At 40.5% G+C, this 26438-nt stretch overlaps 1 protein-coding gene across 5 annotated transcripts in view; it reads right to left on the reverse strand.

Moving 5' to 3' along the window:
- LOC129763460 (E3 ubiquitin-protein ligase highwire) overlaps positions 1 to 26438 on the reverse strand; it is a 154310-nt gene that overhangs the window by 18696 nt on the left and 109176 nt on the right. For 4 of the 5 annotated variants that reach the window (XM_055762537.1, XM_055762539.1, XM_055762538.1 and 1 more), the window contains 12 exons: positions 19379 to 19804; positions 19179 to 19327; positions 18828 to 19115; positions 18581 to 18765; positions 18378 to 18521; positions 14589 to 14755; positions 13339 to 14532; positions 13096 to 13275; positions 12717 to 13034; positions 7054 to 7628; positions 6383 to 6994; positions 6147 to 6315 (listed from right to left, as the gene is read on the reverse strand). In XM_055762537.1, coding sequence (XP_055618512.1) covers positions 6147 to 6315; positions 6383 to 6994; positions 7054 to 7628; positions 12717 to 13034; positions 13096 to 13275; positions 13339 to 14532; positions 14589 to 14755; positions 18378 to 18521; positions 18581 to 18765; positions 18828 to 19115; positions 19179 to 19327; positions 19379 to 19804 — 4407 coding nt within the window. The remainder of the gene's footprint in view (positions 1 to 6146; positions 6316 to 6382; positions 6995 to 7053; positions 7629 to 12716; positions 13035 to 13095; positions 13276 to 13338; positions 14533 to 14588; positions 14756 to 18377; positions 18522 to 18580; positions 18766 to 18827; positions 19116 to 19178; positions 19328 to 19378; positions 19805 to 26438) is intronic. The other variant, XM_055762536.1, reaches the window with a different exon arrangement.

Here is a 26438-nt window from a genome sequence, read left to right on the forward strand (position 1 = left end):
TCTTTTGATTGTTTGAATGTGACAATTGTCAACTGCCCTTCAGAAGTTTCCTTTACGACAACTGAACGGTTGACAGGGTGGTCAGGCTAATCGGTTTCCCCAACAGTCATTTTATAACGGCCGCCATCTTGGATTTCCATTTTACATAAATAGCTGTGTCCTACTAGTAAAGTACTTTCATTAGATACCCATATTGAGGGGGTTTTTAAAAACTACTTATTTCGCCATTTTGGATGGATTTATCATAAATAACTGTGATTTACCAGTCAAGCCCGTTCATCTGATACCCATATGATGGGCTTTTCAGAGGGAATGTAGTCTACCATTTCGTAACGGTCGCCATTCTGGATATACATTTTTCATAAATAACTGCGATCTACTAGTCAAGTCATTTCATTTGATACCCATATTGATGTGGTTTTGGCAAAATATGTAGTCTGTCATTTTATAACGGCCGCTATCTTGGATTTCCCCTTTACATAAATAACTATGTCCTACTAATCAAGTCCTTTCATTAGATACTCATATTTATGGGGTTTCGAGAAAATTTGTAATCCGCCAAAATTTACAAACATACAAACAGTTAAATGAAACCGCTTAAAAACAGCACGGGAAACATATATTTCTTCCGCACTGCCGCAAGCCACTGTTCGTCAGAACAAGGGTCCGATTCACAGTTCTTTATCAATAAGCCGGCTCTTAAAAGAAACACGGTTCTTTTATGAACCGTACTTCTTTTTTGAACCATGGTTCTAAAATGAACCGCGGTTCAAAAAGAGCCGTTCATTTGAGAGCCGCGGCTCATTTTTAAAGAACCGTGGATCGTACACTATTTCTGATGTACCGGCTCAAATGAGCGGCTCGTGAGCGCTTGCCCATCTCTATGCTACAGTTGAAAAATCGTCCTTCGATTCTCTACCATTTGTTTTGAACTTTTTCAATGACGAAGATTGCAGTTTGTTGTATTTTGTGTCTAACGGTGGGTGTAGACTAGGGATATATTCATGTGAAGAAATATGATGAGATTTATAGAATTCGCATCAACTGTTTACATTAGCGCGAACTTATATAATGAATATATTCATATTTTGGTGAATTTATTCACCTGAAGTAGATCTGCATCCAACTTTAGTGATTCACCAGCGTTTACATATGCGTGAATTTATTCTGTTCATAGTGGTTATATGTACCTCGAAGAAATGTAGCATATATATTCTCACCCGTTTACATCTATTTTCGCGTGAATAAATCCATCTATAGCTATAAATCTCCCTAATGTAAACCCGCCATAAGGAATATTACACAGTTGTTTGTGAAATCCTGATTATTTTTTTTGCGCTGCACAAATTTAACTAAAGCAGCTGCAAAGCTAATCAATATACTGTTGAAGTGTAATGAGTGATTATCTGCTAGCAAAAGTGAGTGACATGATTTGGTTGTTGACATTTCATTGTTGAAAGAGGAGATGAAAAAGTTCAATTTCATATCTGAAATAATAACCAATATTCGTGTACGGTTGCTTCGCAGATAAACAGTACATTGCAAAAAGCTGAACATGTTTTGGAAACGAGCCTTAATACTGTTTTTGAAGAAAATATGAATAAAGACGGGTTCAGACGGTGCAAGTAAGCATACTAGAGTGCAGCTACTCACACCGTGTGAACACATCATGCCAGTTAGTGTCATGTGTTATCTGGCGTGCGAGCTACTTCAAAGTTTTTTGAATTTACTCGCACTCGCATCCCTCAAAACGCCAAAAACAGAATTTAGGGTTCGAATCAGGGATGCCAAATGTAAATAAATGTCTCTATTTTTAAGATATTTGAAAACTATTGGAAAAACAAATGAAATCCTCATAATTTCTGAACGAAATCGTTGTTGGATGACTGGTGAACTAGTCCAGTCAGTCGTTATTTTAACTGACTCGACTAATGAATACAAATCTGCCTCTTCATTCAACTGACTTCAATCCACACTTTCATTTCCCTCCTGACACTAATTCACACCCACGTACGCAATATTGTTTTTACGTCCATATAAAGAGGAACAAAAACATGATTTCCGATGCAAAAAAGAAGTTACCCCATCAATGGACGGTTTATTGTCTACCCATCCTGAACTCAAACCAACGAACTTAGACATTTATCAAGTATGCTATAAAGGTCCTCGAGTTAGTATTAGCGGGCAAAACAGCGTATACACACTGACGCTATTTTATACGTGTGAGTAATTTCCGTGTATGATACAAAAGAATCACTTGTAGCGTATGACAAACCACGTTGAACTCAAACATCGATGCATGCACACGTACATGGGAGAGAGAGAAAGAGAGGAACGAATTCGTTTTGGGGGAAGTCACTCCAAAATGCAATGAGGACAATTCGACTGGGAAGAATGAAATGATTTAGTCGAGTCGGTAGAGGGAAATAACGACTAAACTCCCGACTGGCTGTTTAGTCGTTTTGGTGGAGAGACTGCCTGAACAAGCCAAAAGTAATTACTAACTGAATACGGGTATAGTCAGTCAGATAGTCAGCTGACTATCCTCAGTTGACTATGACTATGCAGAGCCCTGGGTTGAACTATAAGCAGTTAAAATTAAATGTTGTATTTCCTTCGAGATATTATAACACCGAGTGTCTTGTATAGATAAATGGTGAGACACTTGATCGTGTTAGAGAGATAAAGTATCTTGGTGTTACTATAGATGACAAACTGCTTTTCACATAGATAATATCATCAAAAAAATTGCAAAAAAAAACGTTATCATGTGCCGTTTAAGAAATGAGTTGACTATTTCGAATAAGATTCAATTATATAAATCGATAATATCGCCACACATAGCTTTCTGTTCATCCATTCTTTTCCTTGCTAACGAAACACAAATGTTGAGGTTACAACGTTTGCGTTGTAATAGATTCACTTCCTCAGCTCTCATGCTAAACACGCTTCAATGGCTATCTGTGAAGCAAAGAATTGTATATTTGACCATGGTGTTCGTTTCCAAAATTAAAAATGGATTGCTGCCTCGATATTTGTATGATCGAATTGAAAGAGAAAGTGATTTTCATCGATACAATACTAGAAACACTGACGAAGTACGAACACCAAACTTCTTTAGTAGAGTGTCACAGAACTCCCTGTTTTTCAAATGTGTTACTTGTTTCAATTCGATGCCCAGACACATTAAAAGTTTATAGAAATTAAAAGAAAAAAAAAAGAAAATAGAAAGAAGTCTACATAGGTTTGAGCACGCGCGCGCTAATGCAGCCATGAGAAATCTGAATTGTGATTGCGATTGGAGCATAGTAGAGTTTGCTCTTATTGTGGAATTTAATATCCAAGTCTTGATAAAAAGAAGCACAGCTATGATTGAGGTTTGGTTGAAGATCGGCAGAGCGAATGTTGTCGTGTAAAGAGGGCCCATGATCTTTTTCTGAATGATCAAGCAGGCAAACGTCAGAATGAACGGAAAAGCTACAACCTCAAATTCATTCAACGGGCAAATGTTCGATTTATCTGGATATGAGGACAGATTGTCCAATAAATTTGGCAGTCAGGTTACAGTGAACTCAAAAGATGCTATGGGTTGGCTTGACGGGGCAGCAAGTGTTTCTTCTTGTGACTTGGCTGAACTGAAAAATTTACTATTTACTTCTTTCGAGCTTAGCTTAGTGAAACACTGGTATCACAAAGAGGTGATTTAATATGTGTAGGTTAAATCAGTAGGTTTTTTTTTGTAAAACTGGCTATGTATTAATCGATCATCGATAATCGTCGTAGATAATCGACCAACTCAAACCTATGTGGGAGGATAAGACAGGACCTTCATTATTATATTATTAATTCCCGACATAAGAAAATAATGAAGACCCTTGTTCAGTGTATGTTGCCGAACTGGCTGCAATATATCATGGAATTAGGACCATTGAGTCCTTACCACCTGATCATGATTTTATTTTCTCGGATAGTCTTAGCAGTATACAAGCCATTCAATCCTTGAAACAACAGACGAAAGCATCATATTTTCTTATCAAAATAAGGAATGCATTAAATTTCCTTGTTGATAAAAGTATTCGAATCACTTTCATTTGGATTCCTTCCCATTGCTCTATTCCTGGTAATGAGAAAGCGGATACACTCGCAAAGATGGGTAGTATGCAGGGCACAGTTTTTGAAAGACAAATAGAGTATCGGGAATTATTCTCCATTTCCCGACAGCAGTCACTCACCAGTTGGCATAACCAATGGAACAGAGATGAGCTTGGGAGATGGCTATACTCTATCATCCCCAAAGTTTCAACGAAGGCCTGGTTTCAAGGGTTAGATCTCGACAGAAATTTTATTAGAACTATATCCAGATTGATGTCCAATCATTTCGCGTTAAATGCGCATCTTTTCCGCATAGGTCTTGCTATTAACAATTTATGCAATTGTGGTGAAGGGTATCATGACATCGAGCACGTTGTTTGGTCATGTAATGAATTTTGCAATGGAAGAATCAAGCTGGTTGTCGATTTAGAGGCTCATGGAGTACACTCACGCATGCCAGTTCGCGATATCTTAGCTACTCGCGGCCCTAATTTTATGATCCCCATATATGTCTTCCTAAGAAGCGCTAATTTTATTATTAAGGTCGCATCTCCTACTCCCACTGTCCATTCTCCCTTAAAATCATTAGAGGAGCTATTAACATATCAAGGAGGCACTCACTACCAAAGGATACCGTTGCTACATCAACTGGCGATGTAGTTGTTACGACCCACCATAGGCACTGTTCCAGACAAGGATAATACCGACGACGCAACGAAGGAATAAATTATATATTTTTTTATATTGCACTGTAGTTTTAGCTATTTAGACTTAAGTTATTGAATATGTAGTTATAATATATTCAAATAGTTTTAAAATGTATTGCTTGATGGTGACTCTTTATCCACTTGACCCTAATTAAATAAATAAAGGGAAAAAAAATAAAAAAATAAAGTTTACTGTTGAAAAAGAAAAGGACGGTGCAATTCCTTTTCTGGACTTGGATATTGTCCGGAAGAAGATAATCGGCTACAGTTTGCAATATACCGTAAACCAACCTCTACAGACAGATACATAACTTCCGATTCTTATAATTACTGCGCTCAAAAGCAAGTACCTATGGAGAGAAGGATGAACTCATAGCGGAGAAGAATAGGATTCATCATGCTGCAGATGTTTCCTGGAAAAAAAATCCTCCGAAAACACGGAAAGAAGAAACGTAGAGAACACAATGCCACATTAGAGCCTGATTAAAGTACCCTGAAAGACCTCTTGTGCAACCTTGACACGTTCACGCCGGCGCGTACCACTGGTGGCGCGCATTAGTCTGCCTCATCGTTATTGTGTCATTGTGTGATGATTCGTAGAATGCCACTGGGGGGAAATGATTTCCTCAAGATCATATTTGAACAAACGAAAGTGAATTATTCAGAAAAACGTTCAATCGGCAAATACTGCCTGGAAGAGTTCCCGTTCGATAGAGCGAAAAGTATGCTACCGCCAAGGGGCGAGGAGCATGAATTAAAGGGCTGGCGTGAACGTATTGAAGACTAAATTCCGCAGGACGAAAAATCAGAGATCTGTCAGATCTCCAGTATGTATCGGCCAAATCCGTCGGAAATTTGAAATCCGCCTACGTGAGCACAAGGATACAGTGGATAATGAACGAGTCTAAGATTAGAGCTAGATTAGATTAGAGAACATCCGAAAAATCATACAGTTGAACGCCTGAGAATCATTGTATATTTTTGTCATCTACTCATGAATGAAGAAGATGCACCCATTTAATCTCCTCTCTCCGACCTGACGAAGTTGATAACACAGCGAAATTTCTCTCCGGTAAGTACTGATAACCGTACGAAGGTGTGTTAGGTAGTTGACAAATTCGATGTGGGCCGATACATAAAAAGAAGAGTGTCGCTAAAATTATTGATCAAAACAAGTCACGAATGACTCATACTGAAACGGAAACCATCCCGTTTAATGAATAATGGTGATCATCACAAATTATTTCTAATCTCGTATCTTCTCAATCCGATAGCCATGAGCGAGGCTATATCATACTCACTTATCCACACATTACAAACAATAACATTCACGCATAAATTACTTACCGTACGGTAATGGTTCCTAGTTTTCCTGTTCAAATGCAAAAACCGATCACAGTCCGAGCATAGCGTTCCACAGAGACTGCAAATTATCATAGCGTATGTAACATCATCGTCATGATTGGAGCACAGCGGTCTCGATTCTGATTGTTTCGACCATTGGCTGGATGATAGTCTGCGAATGTGAATTACACCGTTTACAATTTTGTACAATTTAGCTTCAATTTGCATCGGGGACTTACTTCTCCACATGGTCACGATCAAGCACGCACAGACTGGCCAGGGCAAGCCAAAGCGTGGGCGTTGTCATACATGTCTCGGGCACCCGATAAATATCGGATAATCTAGTAATATTAAGTATACACTCTGCAATGGCGGCCTTGGTAATCAGAGACCATTTTTCCGATAGTTTGCCGTGAGCCATATCACGGATCAACACCATAATATTCTCCGCTTGTTTCGAGGAAATCGTACCATTAAGATACCATCGGGGCTTGATGGTCATGTCTGCACGAGTGCATGATTTGGGTCTACAAGCATCGAAGTCCACCGAATTATCGTCATTCGTTTTGTCATCGAGAAATTCCGACGATGACGCCTCCAAGTCGTAAGGTTCAGCTATGGGACTTTCCTTAGCGTTCATTTGTTGGCGATCGGAATCAACGTTGCTAAACTGTGAGTTTGTCATCGAAAGCTTGTTGAGCGTAGATTTCTCGTAATCGTCGATCTTACATATATTCATATATCGCCAGAGTTTCATTGTGGGTGGACTTTTGTTGCTATTATTTTTAACTTTTATCTGGACCTGCAATGCTTTAGCGATAACCGCCAGGAAGATGTCCAAAATGCCGCATCTGAAATATATACAAATAATTTATTGCGTATTTTGTGCATAAAATTCGGCACCACTTACTTGTTCATATTGAATGTTTCATTATTTTGACTGAGTAGATTGAAGTCTGTTTCTGGGACTTTGTCCACTCCTATCAATTCACACAAGATTTCCGGCGAAATCTCGGGTAATATGCGTCTGATCAAGGCAGTCACTTGCCGCTGGACCCGATCACTGCCGGTGTGTAGCAACGAGAATAAATCCTTCAGTAGCCCATGTTGATGCGACAAATAGGATCGCCCAACAGCGCTTCCCGACAGCGCAAGTACCATACTCAGCATCTCGAAACAATAAGTATCGTTAAGTTTGAGATTCTCCTCGAAATCCGTTTCATTATCGGCACTAAACATTACATTGTGTTCCCATTCCTCGCGTGAACGGACCGCTTCTTTCTGGATGGCATGTACGATGTGCACTATTATCTGCTTCTGGAGGTGACTCAGTTTACTCCGACTGAACAAAATGCCCACCATATGCTCCCGCAGATCGAGTGACTCGGTGGAGGATGAAACCACTGCCGACTCGTTGATCTTCGATGACGACAACGCGTTGGCTCCACCATAGTTGCCGCTTTCCAAGATTAGCTTACCGAAAACCTATCGAAATTGATATTCAAAGAGAGCAAAATTTAATGAACAGCAGAGCCCAGCAGCAACAGGATATCGCAAGCGAGTAGACATTGTTTTTTGAAGTAGAACTACGTCTATCATTAAAGGAGCCAAATTAAAAACAGGTCACGTTTCTATGAAGTAAAGTTAACGTTAATAACTATTTTTGCTGCGAACGGATTTCAACGATTTGCATACCAATCGAATCGGAAATTTTCCAAGATTATTTGATATCCTATACATTACAATCCCATAGTCTGTATATGGTTCAAATTGATGAGAATTGGTAGCGATCCCATTTCCCCATACATTTGAGAATTCGTTCCTGTCCGGAATACCGAAGGGAAAATATAATCCAAAAGATTCAAGTAGACCGGAACGTTGACTATACAATGGCAAGATTATTCTTTGAAGCAGAAAAAGGTCGGTAAGCTATGCCCAAGTTGTCAGAGAAGACAGAGCACCCGACCACGTAGTAAACAACGGGGTTACAATGCATCAACACGCTGAAAAACACGGAGATGATCAGGTATCAGAAAATTATCGGGGACAAATTTCACTGGCACACCAGGGGGGGCTCCGTTTTGCTACACTCCGTTTCTTTGGGTATCCAAACAAACATCCACCATTTGCGAAAACAAATTTCCACTGTCCTGCCAATAATGCAGTCCGAACTGGGGCCCCGATTCCGATAATCATTATTTGTATACACCAGCCGTATGGCACAGGCTGAGGAACTTCAATGCTCATCACCGCAACTTGGTAATGCAAACACCGGATGTCAGGGTCAATATCATCGCCGACCTCTCGGAGGTGTTGGAGCTCTCGGTCTTAAATGACGGCACTGATAATTGCCGTTGAGGAACCAACAACACAGCCATTGAAATTTCAGCAACCAGTCTCAACTCGGTAGGTAGGCTAGGGTAGAACAAAGCCGACGACCTTCATAGCAGCGACCATCACCCGATAACCACCCGATGAATGGGAAGAGAAGACCACACAACCCCATTCTTCTAGTGGATGGTATAATCAGTGATCCGGTAGATACTTCGAACACGCTCGGGGAATATTTAGCGGGATTTACCTTCATCTTCAAATATGAGCCCGATTTTATCTACCAAAAGGGAGCGTATACCACTTCGATCAACAACTTTGTGGTCCATGTGAGTTGTCCCAATAATCGTTCCAGCCCTACGTTCTGCCAAAGGTGGTCCTGATGTTATCGGCTATAAGATGCTGAAACAGCTATCCCTGCTCGGAAGTCCGTTCTTCTCAGCATCTTTAACGACTTGTGGAGTATGCACAAATTCCGCGAGGGTTGGAGACCCGGCCTAATAAATAATACCCATACCTAAGGTCGGCCAAAGCAACAACAACGTGAAATGCTACCGTCAAATTTCCTTAATCTCCTGTTCATCCACCATTCTGGAAAGAATGGTGAAAAGACACCTGATCACCTTTTTAACCGAAAACAGCAAATTGGACTATCGACAGTTCGTCTTCCGACTGGGCGCCAGTGGTTGTATGGTTAGCGTAACAGCCTCACAATCCGATCGGCCTGGGTTCAATCCCAGCTGGCGTCGTTGGGATTTTCTGAGGCGAAAAATCTCTGGTTACGTCTTCCTTCGGAGCGGAAGTAAAAGAAGTTGGCCCGGCTCATGAGTTGTTGAGTCTGATAGGTAGGAACAGGTGGAGTCGCCTCCCTGATGTCGGTGATTGGCACTAAAGTGGCGGAAATAGGCCAACGAAAAATAAGCGAAGATAAAAAATAAAAAAAAACTACTTCGCAGCCCTCGGAGACGTGGTAGCCGAAGCCAACAGGAACTGTAAGCGCATGGAGATGATAGCGTACAACAGAACATGGATCCCGTTAGTGCTGAAAACTCTGATAGTTTGGAGCAGTAAATTACTTTACTTCATTAAGGACTTCGTCACACGCCGAACCTTTGAGGTCAAAATTGGTAACATCGGCTCCAAAGAGACAGGAGTACCTCAAGGTTCTGATCTTGTCTGTGCCCTCTTTCTCGTCGCTTTGAATAGCCTATTCCAGGTCCTCGGGAAGTCTTTGTGTTTGTCTACGTAGACTACATTCTTCTGATGGCAGTAAGAGACAACCATTTAAATTTAGTTTGGATTAGGTTGTAACGGTTATAAGGATGTGGAATGAACAACGTTGAATCCGATTGTAGAATTTTTATAAGGGTGAACCCTTACTTTACAAGTATGAATAAACAAAACAAACAAACTTAGTGATCCGAACTTTTTATATTTTACCCGACACTGTGTTCATGTAGGTTCCCAGACACAGCAGATTCTCAGGGAACGAAACGGGCACCCGAAATCGGTCAAACCGGACCGTTTTTCACTTGGGAGGTGCCGCTTGGCGACGTGAAGTTGTTGATCACCAACTCTTTCCGCACCATTTGGACCGAAAGGCGATGCGACGCAGAGAGAGGACAGTTCCTCAGAAAAGTCAAGGGCTCGATTGTCAGCTTTGACGACGTGAAAAGAATGTGAGAACAACGAATCCTGTCCAGACTTAGAAACGGTCACTGCTCGATCTCACACGGATTCAACAGAGGATCTTTCCGTCTACTCTGCGATCACTGCCAATTTCACAACTCCGTCGAACATTTTCTGTGTGGTTGCCTAAAATATGATCTGCGAAATCTTTATGGAAATCAGCGGGAGTGTACGAGATATCTTGAGTGACGATTCAGCGAGAGTAGTAGTGCTTTTCTGCTATTGAAACAATTCCGTACTATTCTACAAGATCTAGCGTCTGAACAATGGATCAACAAAAAAAAATCCTTGTTCCTTCCCCTTCACGATGAAGGGAAATAAGAACATTTTGGCATCTTTAACGGCACGGATTTCTCTTCACTGGTCTGGAGCTATGGCTTGAGGACATCCTTCCAAATTTTGACGTGGGGCTACGTCCAACCGGATTATATGGGGGGTAAAATGAAAACCTAAACACAGAACATGCAGGAAAAAATGAAAGATTCCGAATGCTTCTAACTCGAACATTTTTTACTGGATCGGAAAGATGTTTGCATCATTTTCTTTTGTTTTATCCCATTTATTTATTTTTTAGGCTCGCTAGCATTTTAGCTGTAACAGAGCCGGGTTTTAATCGTGTACATGTACATATGTTTATGTTTCTATAAATTGTAAATTACACTGTAGTTAAGTAGCCATTTAGGCGTTAGGTTTTTCTGTTCCATTACATTATGGTAAATTACACAGTAGTAGCCATTTAGGCGTAAGGGTATTCTTTCTGTTCTTCTATTGTTCAGCAGACCGGACAGCGGAGACAGTTGATATTGATCATTGTTGGGTTATTTATGGAACAGCAGCCCGATGTTTCTTGCAGAGCAGAGCAGTTGTATGGATGAATCGATCTTATTTCGACCGTGGATCGATCTCCATCACTGATGATGGTTGCGTGGACGTAGTTATTCTATAACAACACAAAGATGGTCAATTGAGAGCCCTGAGTTTGAACTCACGATCGACCGCTTGGTAAGCGATCGCGTAACCAAGTGGCTACGAAGACCCTCCATTTTGCATCAATTGATAGGGAATATTTCTACGTTTCTATCGCAGTTAATAAAATGTTATTTTTCATTGGATAAACAATTGAATAACTGTAAAATGTTAAGCGTTATCTAAACACCCTAACTGCCTCGTTTTGATTGGTTTCCCTAACACAGCCATCAAAACCATGCAGCCTTTGAGAAATCGGCATTGCAAATACATGGAAGCATGGGGACTTTTGTTCTTATCGAAATGTGTTCCCTAACACAGACTTCAAAACCAAGCAGCGTTGGAGAAATCTGCATTGTAAATACATGAAAATCGGCGGTATGTTTGTTCCGACTGGAATGAGTTTGCCCTAACACAGACTTTAAATCCAAGGAGCGTGGGGAAATTGGCATTGCAAATCATTCTTCGTGAGGACACCGATTGGACAATATCGTTGCTGGGCGAGCTGGACGGCGAGGGGTCGAGTGCCTTTCTCAAGGCAATAAATAGAGTTGAAGGAGTAGGAAAGTTTCCCAAGGGTCTTTTTGAAGACTAGAGACGACTGAACTAAAAAGTTTAAAATCTCTTTAATTCAACAAAGAAGAAGAAGACATCGCAAATACACGAAGTCGGGGCATTTTTGTTCCGACTGACTGACCCTAACACAGACTTCGAATCCATGGAGCATGGAGAAATTGGCTTTGCAAATACATGCAAATTGGGGTATTTTTGTTCCAACTGAAATGTGTTTCCCCAACACAGACTTCAGAACCAAGGTGTCTGGGGAAAGTTGTAAATTCATGCAGGTCGGGTTTTTTTTTGTTCCGACTGAAATATATTTCCTTAAGTCGAGGGCATTTTTGTTCCGACTGAAATGTGTTTCCCCAACACAAACTTCAGAACCAAGGTGTCTGGGGAAATGGGCATTGCAAATTCACGCAGGTCGGGGGTATTTTTGTTTCGACTGAAATGTGACTACTAAACCAAGGTGTCTGGGGAAATCAGCATTGCAAATAGTCTGCTATACAAATAAAACGCATATTTCTGCATAACTCGAGAACTACTCAAGCAAATGGCGCCAAATTTGTCATTTGGATGTATAAGGAGTGCTCAAGAAATGTTTCTATGGTGGTTCGATATTCCATCCCCTCTCTAAGGCCTAACTCGAGGTAGGAGTCGTCCGATTTGAGCTGTCTTTATTTTATTATATTGTCTGTATCAAACATGTATTCCAAATAATGGGAAAACATGTTATTGGCAAGTGATTGAGGAATCTACAACGAGAATTGTGTCTGAAAATAATTTTATATTATAATAATGACGAGTTTCGGTAGAAGTACTATAAATGTAGAAGGAAATTAAAGGTTCAACGGATAATCAATCAGTGAGGAGTTCTGCGATTGGACCCACAAACGTTCGCTTGGTAAGAAAACGAGAATGTGTGAAAGTATTCATATCAAAAAATGTGTGAAAGTATTCATATAAAAAAGAGACGAAGTTCGACGGGTCAGCAAGTAAAGTATAAAAAAAACAGCAGAGCCGTGTTACCTGTCCTGTAAGCAAGCGAAAAACTCTCAAAGTCTCGGCTTCACAGTTCTTCTGCTGGATTAGACTGGCGCTCGTAACTTTGAGATTATGCTTGAATTGAGCCGCCTTATCTTCCGCAGTGTAGCCGAGCAATTTGATTTGTCTCACGCGGAGTGTAGCTTCCGGTCCACGGAAATCCAAACGATAATGGGTACATTCATCGTCCGAAATAGGAGCCGATATCCATCTGCATGCCAGCGGGTCAACTTCGATCGTCTTCATGAGCGACGTTTCGCCAAAGGAACTTCCTCCGTATATAAGTATGCTGGAAACTTTACTCTGTGAATTGTAAATGAGTTATACTCGAGGCGCAAGCTTCAAAAACCACAAATTTGATTACCCCAATGTCCCGACTATTGTCAATGTGTACGCAAATAATCTTGCAGTGATAGTTAGTGCGATTCATTGTAAGCTCGATCACTTTTGGTTTATTACGATCCTCCTCATCACTCTCCCAGAAGGTCTCAGTCGAGTTGTCAATCAATGAGTTTGCCATCGCTGGTCGGGAGGAAACGACAAGCTGAAACATGGGAAGATAAAATCGATCAAAACTCCACTTCATAAATCTTTTAATTTTACGAACATCGAAAACCTCCGTTATGTCGTTCAACAAATCGATTCTGATCGATTCTTCCGGGTGGGCAATAAGCGCGTTCGAGTAGGAATTGAGCATCGCAATCGATGGCACCAAATTTTCTTCGTTCTGTTCTTCCGACTTTGACAATATTTTCGATATATTACCAAACACGTGTGATCGATGTAGGAACTGATGGTCAGACTGCTTGAATTTGAGTCCGAAGCATTGGACGGCAGTTTTTTGCAAAGATGATCCCGAGGGAAGTAGGAGCGTCAGATCGGCAACGGTTTGCAGCAGCGCATGTAAGCTCTGAGATAGTGTTTGCGACAAAGGACCATTAAACTGATTCGATCCGGGATGCTCCAACCCTAGCACACCCTCATCCAACTTGGGTTCGTCTTCATTGTCATGGGTGGAATAAGATAGAGATGATATGAACCACCACATGATGTCATGCAATCCAATAGGCTGAGTTACGGACCGCAGCAGCCAGTTCAATGCTTGCAAACTATAAATGTTACAAACGGTCTTCCTCAGATTCCTCGTCATGAGATGGCGCAATTTTTTCAAGTCATGCTTTTCCAACATAAATATCATGGAGGGCCTGTTCAGAAGTGACAGAGCACCTGCCTGCACATCCAACTTATACGAATTGGATGTGATCGACCCACTTCCATCGGATTTATCGTCCGCGTTTTTCACTTTTTCGCCATTTTCGCGTGCATTGTTGTGATACATTTCAAGAAACTCGGAGAAGTTTATCTCCTCGGGGCGTTTCCCATTCGCCATCAACGCTGCCCTCGGGTTAGTTTGGATATTGTTCTTATCATTTATTTTGCTATTCATTTTATTCTTGCTCCTATTGTTTGGTGTGGATTCTTTAGAGAAATTATTACTCAGCAAATGTTCCGGTACAAGGTTCTGCAGATTAATCGAGGGATAGTTCAAAAGATTTGAGTCTCCACTTGTACATGTACACTGCTTTTTGCGTCTCAACACAACATTGCTTGTGCCTTCATTTTTCGTGCCATTTTCTAACTTATTCTGAGGGTTATACTCATTGATCAGTTTATTCTGCGGTGTGTTCCAACCCTGTCCCATTGAGAAACTTCGGTGGAATTTGCTAGTGGATGCCACCGCCGGTGATGTTTGTATGTTTTTAACGTAGGAATCCGCATCCATCGATATATCTTCGATTGTCTAGGAAAGAGGATGCTTAGGACACGGGGCATGGGAGCAAAACTGTTGAATACTACCTTGAAATCGTACGCGTGCATATCGGTCATGTTCATTCCCAGAAGGTTGTAGGTTAAATCATTGTTTGTTTTAGCCCCTAGAGCCTCAATGCATGATAACAGTTCTGGCGGAGGCCACATTAGTTCCGAGCTGGTATCATAGAGATGACGGTACGAATTGACTCTTGCTGAAAAAATAAAAATAAAAGTCAATCTTCCACGAAAAACTTTTTTCGTTGAAACAATAAAAAGCAAAACAAAATAATATGAATATGAAAGTCACGAGATTGATAATGCATGCAGCATATAAAATACTGTATTCATAACGCTGTTCAACACCTCAATGGATCCACTGGCTTCGGTGTTTTCAATGAAAATTCTTGCGCCTTCCGTAAACTGTAGGAGCCTTGTTCCGTTTATGTAGCTGAGCTGGCAGCATTTCGCATTGGGGATGATCTAAAACAAGCCTGCAGACCATTACTTCATTTTCTCGGATAGTCTCAGTTCGCTTTAGGCTCTCCAGTCGATGAAAACTAGTAGGCACTCATCTTATTTTCTCACAAAAGTGAGGCAGCAGGTGAGTGCTCTGATCGAAAGATCTTATAAGATAACCTTTGTATGGGTCTCCTCTCATTGCTCAATTCCTGGCAATGAGAAGGCGGACACTCTCGCAAAGGTGGGTGCCCAGGAAGGCGAATTGTTTGATAGACAGATTTCATACGATGAATTCTTCCAATTACTGTGTCAGAGTTCTCTCTTGAGTTGGCAAACCGATTGGGACACTGGAAGTCTTGGGCGGTGGTTATATTCAATTATTCCAAAGGTTTCTTCGAGAGCGTGATTCAAAGGTTTGGACGTAAGTCGTGACTTAATTCGTGTAATGAGTAGACTTATGTCCAACCATTACTCGCTAGATGTGCATCTCTAAAGAATAAATCTTTTTCAAAGCAATGTCTGTTGGTGTGGAAACGGTTACGATGCCATCGATCACGCAGTTTGGCAATGTACGGATAATTTCGCAGCCAGAGAGTACCTTTTGAATGCCATTGAGCCCCAGGAAGACAACCCTTTGTTCCTGTTAGAGACGTGAAACGGTCTAGTATAAGAATTTAATGCTTTTGTGTTTTTTTTTCTTTTTCGTTATTAGTTTGTTTGTCTTGTCCCCTCATCTCACCGTCGCCCACCCTCGACAGATAGTCGAACACCAGATGTTATCCCTGGTCATTATGCACAATGCTACAGTGCGTACAGCAACTCTCGGTTGAGACAACGATACCTCATATTCATATCCCTAACCTGTCCCGTCCCACAAAAATTGTTGCCCCTCTAACCTCGAGTAAACCGCAAGTAATCGGTCGAATCCTATTAAACATAGATTTAAGTAGAAATTTTGTATGAACAAATCATAAATAAGCAAAGCTTATGCGATTGAGCCTTACAAATAAACGAATTGGAAAAAACGCTGTTCAACAGCGATTATTGTTCCGAATCATTACTTTTTCAGATAATTAACATTGAATCGAATCAATCTGACTGAGTGTTCAACGATGTTCATTATACTCAATATTAGAGACTTGAGATGAAACGGATATCTGGTAAATATCCGATATCCGGTCTATATAGCCAATATTTGCTTTCCGGCCGGATACTGGACAGTGACCTACTATCATGTCGGATATCGGATATTAGAAAAAAATATATATTCGCAATATTTTTGCGAACATAAATTCAAAAACGCAAAATTATTTAAAATATTAGGTTGGGGAAAAAGAAATCCATTATTTACGCATGGAATTCAAAACTTTATTTAAGATGTTTCGGATTGTCCGATTTTGGACAAATATGCACCGTTTTGTTGTATAATTTGTTGCATTCAAGATAGCCTCCTCATGCCTCTCTAATCTCAATTCTAGTAATCGTTTTTCACAATCCTTTCTTGATCCCAATTTCTTATCACTCAGAAAATTGTGCTGTGTTTGTTTGTAATCGCTTAGTGCCTGCCCAGGAGTATATGGTGGATGCATTGAAACTTCCCAACCGAGCTCCCGGAGTTTATGGCGAGTCACTAACAGACGTGTGTAGACTTGCGTTGTCCTCATGGAACGCAACACCATTGGACCTGATTGGGTCACACGTCGAGTAATTTTCCATGGTTTCAGTGTGATTAAACCTAATAATGATACAGATAATGCACTAAAAAATAAAAATTATTAGACAAATAACAGTTTGTCCTGTCTTTCATTAATCTAGGGGTATGTTTAAGCTTTTAGTGCATCATCTGTATCACAATGATAAATCACAGTTTAATTGGAATGATAATCACAGTTTAATTGAAAAAAATTACTCGTTATATCATTTTCATTTTTTCAGGACGATATGTTTCGATATGATATGTAATGAAAAAGGGAATTAGTTTAGTTTAGAAGCGGCAAAACATTTGAGACGATTTTTTACTCGATAATCAATGAAAAAATAGAGGACAAGACGAAAAAGAAGAAACATAAACACAAAATATCCGAATTGGTTCATCAAAACATAAAAACATAAAAACATTTAAAAAATAAAAAATAGAAGGCACTTCAAATTTATAAGAAATACACATCTGACGCCAATTTATATAAATAGGGATAGAAGTCAAGTTATTGAAACGACTCGAATCATATTTGACTGACCGTATGCAAATAGTAAGATTTAATGGAAAAAATTCGAAATCAGTATTTGTTACATCTGGAGTTCCTCAAGGCTTGGAACCACTTTTGTTCATTTTATTTGTCAATGATGTTTGCGTTTTTCTCAAAGGTGTACTTATCTACGCAGATGATATGAAGCTGTATATGTAAATGAAGAATAAAGAAGACTTTCAAACATTCAAAAATGAAGTCCAAATCTTTTATAATTGGTGCATTAAGGGTTTATTAAAGCTCAACGTTAGAAATGCACTTTGATGTCTTTTACAAGAAGAACACCATTAAACAATGGTATTAAGCTGGGAAATCAATTCATAGATAGACAATAGTTACCATAGAGAGATAGATAGAATAGAGAGAAATCAACGAGTAAGATGCTCAGGTTTGGTTTTAGATTCGAAAATAACCTTCGCTGATCATTACAATACAATCATCTATAGAGCAAATAATATGTCGAGCTTCATTAAGCGCTTTAGCTACCTTTTCCGGGATCCGGGAGGGCAAAAGTGATACGAAACGAGTCGTGCGGTGTAAATTTCGTGTTCTCTCCTCATGGAGATTTTTCCTAGTTGGCGACAGTCCAAGATTTTGACTTCCATCGAAGGAAGCTTCTTGAACTAGCCAACTCATTAACTATGTATAGTTTCGCACGTCAGACCCGTTTCAGTTATCATCTCTCCAATGTCTACGGCATGGGAGGGAATATATGCGCGATATTCGAGAGTGAAATGCTTATCAGCAACAATCTCGTTTCGGTGTTTTCGGTTGGACACGACAACTCGCAGTTCGTTCGGTCTAACCTTATAAATTTCTGTTACGGGTGTTTACCAATCCAGATATTTCATGATCTGATTAGCCTTCAAGGCTTTACCGTTCAGTTTGCACCGCAAAAAATAACCCAGGGACCAGTGCCAGATACATTATTCGTATAAACCTTGGAATGGGGAGCGTAGACAACAGAGTAGGAATTCGAGGACGTTGGTTGATTGGGACCGATTACATAAGAGGGGAGAAGCGAAATCGATGGCTGGGTGGGAGTATTGGAGGGTTGAGGGGAAAGGTTTGCATTTTTTGGTAGGGTGAACTGTTTCGGTCCCGGAACATCAATGTCATAGTATCTTACCAGTTCCTGTCCAATTTGTGTTCTTCTCTTCGAAATAGTAACTCGAGTTATATGAATCATTCAGATCCGCATTCCTGAATCGACTGTTGTTCGGTTGTTCCTGTATTCCAGCTCCTTCGGTTGTGTTCGATTTGTTAATCAACCCTGTAAACATAGCATCAATCATGAGAATGTGTGGAAAAAATGTCATTCGTTGAACAGACCTCCGTTATAAGAATTCAGTTCTAGTAAAAAGAATGAATTTTCTTTCATTATAGTAAACAGTTCAGATGGTATGGTGGACTCTGCGCTAAAACCCATCAAAATGTTTGTGCCACCCTCTTTTGCACCTGCTCGGTTAGCACAGTTGTAGTTTACATTGTTGGAAACCTTCGCCGAATTGACATACCTAAAAATGAGCAGGTCAATCGCCATATTCTTGAATTCGGTACCAAATTGGGAATATCTTACTTCTGTCTACATTTTTCACACATCAAATACCAACTGGAAACTCCTTGACCACCATCGCCACAGTTTCCGGCCCATCCTTCACAATACACCCCAATAGAGTTGTAGCCTTTCCCTTTGGCATATTTTCCACATCCCGGATGAACTATCCTCATATGATACGTAACGGGAATCGGCAAAAACACATCGCACAGCTCACACCAACAACCATCTTCAACTTTTTTCTGACTTTGATTTTTTGTGTTGTTGGACGATTTTTCTTCTGACGATTTATTCGATTTCAACGAACTGCTGAAAGTTTTGGTGTACAAATTGAACAACAATTTCAATGTGGTGCCGTTCATTAATACTTACAAATCATTTTCTTTATCGTTCGAGTTCGTCTCCACCAGATGTATGAAATTACAACAAAGTTGATCCCAAACGTAAACAAGACATCGCAGTGCCGGCGGCAGTGCACTGGGCTGAGGATATTCCCCATCCTTGGAAGAGAAAATTTCCGCCTGAAAACAAATATTAATAATCCAATCGAATTTTGAATCAGCAACACATACATTTCGGTTCCGCAGCTTCCTATTATGAATGCAACAGTTTCCAATTTTAGCCAACGTTTCCAAAGTCGAGGGACGTATGTTCAAATACGTCCCCGCGTTGGATATTTCCACCGAATGCCTTTGCAGTACTTTCTGCTCTCTGGTTAGCAAATGCTCATGGGGGTTACCCACGGGCATGTTCTCGCTTTCCTTCTTCGAAATGCTGGGATGAAATTTCAAAAACGATGCGCAAGCCATTGCATCGTGAACGAGACCCTCGTGCCACAGGAAGGCGGAAAATACCGCTCGTAGCGTCTCGGCGATCGAAGGAGATAGGGCTCGCTTCGGGAGCTCGTTCGACTCGATCTTAAGCGACTTATTGCTGAACGGAATGCCCGGGGAAAAATTCTCCTCCGGTACGGCTAGATTTTCTGCCGATCTGCGGTCCTGGAAGTGGAAAAACGGTAATCGGTTAATAGCCAAAAACAGAAGCGACTGCGGGTTAATTTATATGATTTCAAATAGTTCAGGTGACGACAACACCCCTCCTTGCAGCAAAGCCGTAATGAGCTCAGATGCGTACTGTGGCATGCGTGACAGGAAGAAACATCAAAGAGTTAAACAATAGGGGCTAAATAACATTGTAGCTTATCACTGCGTCTGCTTTCATTTTGGTTTATCTCGATAACCATCCGTGATGTTCCCGTTGATATGGTAGATCTTGGTATATTTGTTGTAAATCCGGAAATGGTCTCCCTTGCTGCAAAAAAGCTTAAACGATCGCTAACCCCTGCAGTCGTGATTTGTCGTTGTATTGCCATTCTTGCGCGACCACTGTGTGACATATTCAATCGCTCGCTGCAGCGAGTAGAATTTCCCCGCATCTGGAAACAGTCGTTCATGACACCAGTTTTCAAACGTGGTGATCGCCATAATGTCGCTAATAACCGAGGGATCACAAGTCTCTCAGCTGTCTCGAAATTGTTTGAGACTATAGTACGGGGAGTGATTCTCGAGGCAACTAAAAACTATATATCTACTGACCAACACGGGTTCGTGCCTAGGCGGTCGGTTACCACTAACCTATTGGACTTCGCGTCACGATGCATAACGAGTATGGAGCATAGAGCAAAAGTGGATGTCATTTACACAGATTTGAAGGCAGCATTTGATAAAATTGACCACAACATGCTACTGCACAAGCTGATCCGTCTTGGAATTTCTTCGCAGTTGGTATCCTGGTTGGATCTACCTTACGGAACGAGAACTTAGAGTGACGATTAATGGATATTTATCACGACCGTTTTCAAATAAATTCGGAGTCCCACAAGGTAGCAACCTCAGGCCTTTGCTGTTCATTTTGTTCTTTAACGATGCTGCTTCAGCTCTTGGAAAAGGATTCAAATTGGTTTACGCTGACGATTTGAAGTTATACGTCATAGTACGCACGGAATCGGACTGCTGGTTTCTGCAAAGTTTGCTAACTTCGTTTGCCGATTGGTGTCAGAGAAACAAATTGATACTAAGCGTTGAAAAATGTCAGATTATCACGTTCCATTGCATTGTACAGCCAATCATATTTGATTACAAGATAGGTGGCAACGCCAGCCGGGTGCTATGATTGATGCTAGGATCGTGAGCAAAATCTCAAGCAGAACTGTCAGTGGGATACCCAATTCATAAGAAAACAAAGGGAAAATGTCAGTGGGATACCCGATATGTTGGCTCCTGTCAGTTCAATGGGGGTTCTCTAAAGACGTCACCCGGCTGGGCAACGCTTTAACAAGAGTCACAAGCGTAACTGATCTTGGAGTTCAACTGGACTCAAAAATGACTTTCGATCTACACCGCTCTATGATCGTTTCGAAAGCATCACGTCAACTAGGGTTCATTTCGAAGATAGCGAAGGATTTTTCGGACCCATATTGCTGGAAGTCATTGTATTGCGCACTTGCGCAAATGTATTCAACAGAAGATAATACTGTTGAATACATTTATTACATCGAAAGCGTGGTACGTTGCATCCATAATACCACCACAAAACATACACACTGCTAAACTGACTGCGATGATGGGAAGATTCCTGTTTCGTGGCTTACCAGCACGGATTCCAATGCAGCAACTTGCGCGGAAGAGGGAGCAAGGCGGACTTGAGCTGCAACTACCGGCAAAGCAAAGCGCTACTTATTAATCGTCACCTGAAAGAGATGGATTCTATTCCATTTTACCAATCCTCTCTGCTTCTAAATCACACTCCTTCTGTCGAATTTCCGTGTCTGAAAATTCTGTATCAACAAATACCTTTGTTGCCGCACCATATAACACAAAATCCCACAAGCGATCAAATACACGATTATTATTTGGAACAGACTGAGCGGCCAAGAGTTGAACGAAACCAACCGGGTTTAAATTGGAAACGAATCTGGAGAAATATCTCTACAAAAAGTCTAACGTCGAGCCAGCGTAGTCACCTTTATCTTCTAGTGAATGAGAAAACAGAAAATCGAAGATTAATGAACATCATCGGGAGAGCTAACGACCCATATTGTCAGCACTGCCGGACGCAAATCGAGACGATAAAGCATAAATTTTCTGAGTGTCCCAGAGTAATGGGAGCATGGAGGCGCATGCAACAAAAGCTCACAACAGCACTTAAGGGGTGGCAGAGAATAACGTTTGATGAACTCATGCGGCCGGTACTAGGCAACGTAGCACCAGAACAAAAAAATGAAATTTTAACGCTTTTTATCAAATACACAAATTATATTCATAATAATCATGAAATTGATGTCAACGAACTGGAATTCTATTTGAGTTTAAATAACTAATCATGTAAAAAAATCTGTGATGTAAATACTGCTAATAAATAAACTATATTTTTTTTTAATTAACAAAAAAAAACTTGTCCGTCCAATTCTGGAAAGTGCATCCGTTGTATGGCACCCTCATCAGGTAACATGGTGCCTAAGGATTGAACGAATTCAACGACGTTTCATTCGCATGGCCTTACGGAACTTGCCTTGGAGAGATCCTGACAATTTGCCTCCATACCCTGATAGATGCCGATTGTTGGGTTTAGACACACTGGAGCACCGCAGAAAAATTTAGCAATCGACGCTAGTGGCAAAATTGATTAACGGAGAAGTAGATGCTTCAGATCTACTGTCAATGTTGAACTTTCGTGTGATAAATATATTGCTTCGGAACACAACGTTGCTGCAACCAAGCTTCCATAGAACCGTTTTCGGATACAATGAACCACTGTCAAGTTGTTTTCGGTGGAGGCGATCTGGCGTAGTGGTAACATCCATGCCTCTCACGCTAAAGGTCACGAGTTCAATTCTCACTCCCGACATTCTTCCAAAAAATGGAAGTAAAAAGTGACGAACCAGCCAAATGAGTTGAAAATCACTATAATACAGATAAAAAAAAAAAAAAAAAAGTTGTTTTCGTGCGTTTTCGGATGTCGAAGAGTTTTTTGATTTTAATGAACCAACTAGACACTTTGTTAATAGAATTAGACATGTATTGAATTAACTGTTATTTTACAAATTTTATTCATCAAGACTAGTGTCAAATGAATTACTACAAATAAATAAAAAAAACTCAAAGTTTTTCTCGTTTGTCTGAAAATCACCTTAAATAAGACCCTAAAACTGATGTGCTCCCGTGACCGAGTGGTTAGCGTCATAACTAACATGCCGGGTGTTCGGGTTCGATTCTCGTTCTGGTCGGGGGAATTTTTCGTCAAAGAAATTTCCTCCGACTTGCACTGTGATCACGCGTATTCTAGAGCTTGCTACTCAGAATGCATTCAAGGCGTGTTATTTGGCATAGAAATCTCAACTAAGTACTAATACAAATGACGCAAGTAATACTACGTTGAGACGGCGAAGTTCCTCTAGGAACGTAAGTGCCATTGAAGAAGAAGAAGACCCTGAAACTATCTATTGTGCTAAAAATGCTTGAATTGTGCACATATAAAACTTGGATTTTGACTTTAGGGTTCTTCCCTTTTTACCCCCACAATTAATTTTAGCATATCTTTTGACATCCTCATTTATAACATTAAATGAGCCTAAAAAAAGTGCTACCCTCTCATACTGATACAGCTTTTTTTTGAGTATAATATATATACCATAGCAATATAAAAGTAGTATGATAGAGCGATACAAGAGACACTTTGCAATTAAGCACGCTTTAACCCTTTTCGCTTACTTTGCCACATACATGGCCCCCGTAGCTAAAAGGAGACAGTTCACGTTGTTTATGCTCTCTTTTTGACGTGGGACTACGTCTAACCGGAGTATATGGGGGGTAAAATGAAAACCTAAACACAGAACATGCAGGAAAAAATGAAAGATTTCGAATGTTTATAACTCGAACATTTCTTACTGAATCGGAAAGATGTTTGCATCAATTGATAGGGAATATTTCTACGCTTCTATCGCTATTGATAAAATGTTATTTTTCATTAGCTAAATAAATGAATAATTGTAAAATGTTGAGCGTTATCTAAACGCCCTAACTGCCTCATTTTGATTGGCCCGATCTACGGTTTCCCTAACACAGCCATCAAAACCAAGCAGCCTTGGGGAAATCGGCATTGCAAATACATGAAAGTATGGGGACTTTTTTTCTCACCGAAAATACATGAAAGTCGGGGGTATTTTTGTTCCGACTGAAATGTGTTTCCCTAACACAGACTTCAAATACATGGAGCTTAGGGAAATTAGCATTGCAAATAAATGTAAGTCGGGGGCATTTTTGTTCCGACTGAATTGTGTTTCCCTAACACAGACTTCAAACCAAGATATCTGGGGAAATGAGCTCAGCAAATAAATGCAAACTGCGAGTGCTTTTGTACTCGCTTGCCTTTGTGCAAACTAGAATATGTTTCCTTAAAACGGTCTTCCGGGGGTACTTCTGCACTCGCATGTTTTTTTTGCACTCCGAAAAGTGTTTTCCTAACACGGATTACAAAAGCAGGTACGAACACAACGCTTTGGCTTGGTTATTCAAGATTACATTGAAGGATATGCCTTCATAACCGTTTGCTACGATAACGCCTACTGATTAAACAATATGCGTTCAACGTACATGTCAAAATCGAAACTGAGTGCCTGAAGTTCATCAAATCAAGCAAATTCGCGGTTCAAGAAATACGTACACTTGAGAGATGCAAACTTCAGAAGGAAACGTAAAATAAAATAATTGTTTGATAATTCATCCGTTCCCATAATTTGTCCTAGGCATCATACCAAACGTAAAAGGACTGTCATTAAATTTACTTGTAACAAAGAACATAATCTATCACAATGCATGAATTGACCTTATATGGAATTATACAATATTTTTACTCACAAAGCAAATATATTGAATTCAATCAAATTCGGGAATTGTTTCATTCAAACAAAAATCCCTTGCCTTGCGGTTATATCATAGATATAACCCACCCATTTTTTTTAGTCTTAGAGACAATCTTCCGTGTATACTTTTAAAATATAACTTCATTTTATAATGTAGTTTAATGTTCTCGGGGGTTTGTGTAACAGCACCAGATGTTATGCGGAAAGCGTAGTCGTGTAAAACAGTCTTACATTCCAGCCGGCCTTGGTTCAATCCCTGCTTGGCATCGTTTGGACTTTTTCCGATACAATTCCAAACTGGCGTTTAGTCTGAGAGAATATGATGTCTGATCCCATACATGCAAACATTTTAACATTTTTTGACGTGGCACTACGTCGCCTCGTTTTGATTGACCCGATTTACGGTTTCCGCAACACAGTCTTCAAAACCGAGGTGCCTGGAGAAATTGGCTTTGCAAATATATGCAAATTGCTATTCTATTCCCACCGAGATGTGTTCCCTAACACAGCTATCAAAACCATGGTGCCTGAGGAAATTGGTATTGTAAATACATAAGTTCGAAATGTGTTTATTAACACAGCCATGCCATCAAAACCAACCTGTCTTACATTACATGGCGTTTGTTCAAATTTTTTACTAACACATCAAATATGTTGAATTCAATTGAATTCGAAAGTTGTTTCATTCAATCAATAATTTAATCAATACAAACAAATGATTACTAAGCCAACTAAGCCAAGATCCAGAATATCACGAATCCAGCATATCAGCAATACGATCCGGCTTTTCAGCCGATTCCATCTATCAGCCAAATGTAGCCACGATCGACAGGTAGTCGGGAACCAGTAGCTTCCGTCATAGGCCTCTGCGGGTACCAACGTATGCAGAATCCGAATGCGAAGCAATACACTTACGGATGACCAATTCGCCGAAAACTTGATTCGATTACAAAGATGCTTGAATCAGTGCACAGTCGATTTCTGCTTCTTTGACTGTTCCTCAAGTAGTCAACACATGAGGAACCCTGTATGACAGACCCGAACTCCCCATTCGATAACTACTTGTAAAGATCCACCGAGCCCCAGCACCTCGCCACGATCGTCTCGAAACGGTTATCGAATTTGGTTTGAATCTCACCGTTCACCTAAAGTCAGCAAGCCAGCTTACGCACTTGGCCAATCTGGTACTCATGCAGGAACTAGTCAAGAAGCTCCCCGCCTGCCGGAGTGGGCGGTCTACAAAAGTAAGCAGCCATACGCGACCTTGGCAACTTTCAATGACTTTATGTCAGGGTTTGTGACTGCAGTAAGCCAGGTAATTTTTGAGGTAACTATTGAGCTCCAGCCGGGACTACCACAAAAAAATACACGAAAGCCCGAGGAGATAGGTATGCTACATGCCATCTGCGTCGTTGTATTCAGACTCATCAGCAAACTAAACGAAACCAGGTAAGCCATGCGCGACATGTAATCGAGCAGGTCACCGCGTGGCCGACTGTGGTCATTTCAAATCGTTAAGTATCGATGAACGGTGGAAGATTGTTCACCAAAAAAGATTTTGGAGAAAATAACACGTCTCACATGTCTCTGAAAAGGAAGCTGGCAAGCAATCGTTCCTTGCAAGAGCGTTTCAGTGGGCAGATAATGGAACACGTACAGAAGTGCTACGCACACAAGGCAACCAAATCAGAACTGATGAACGCAGATTGCAA

This window comes from Toxorhynchites rutilus, chromosome 1 (assembly GCF_029784135.1).
Source record: "Toxorhynchites rutilus septentrionalis strain SRP chromosome 1, ASM2978413v1, whole genome shotgun sequence".
Classification (NCBI taxonomy): Eukaryota; Metazoa; Arthropoda; class Insecta; order Diptera; family Culicidae; genus Toxorhynchites; species Toxorhynchites rutilus.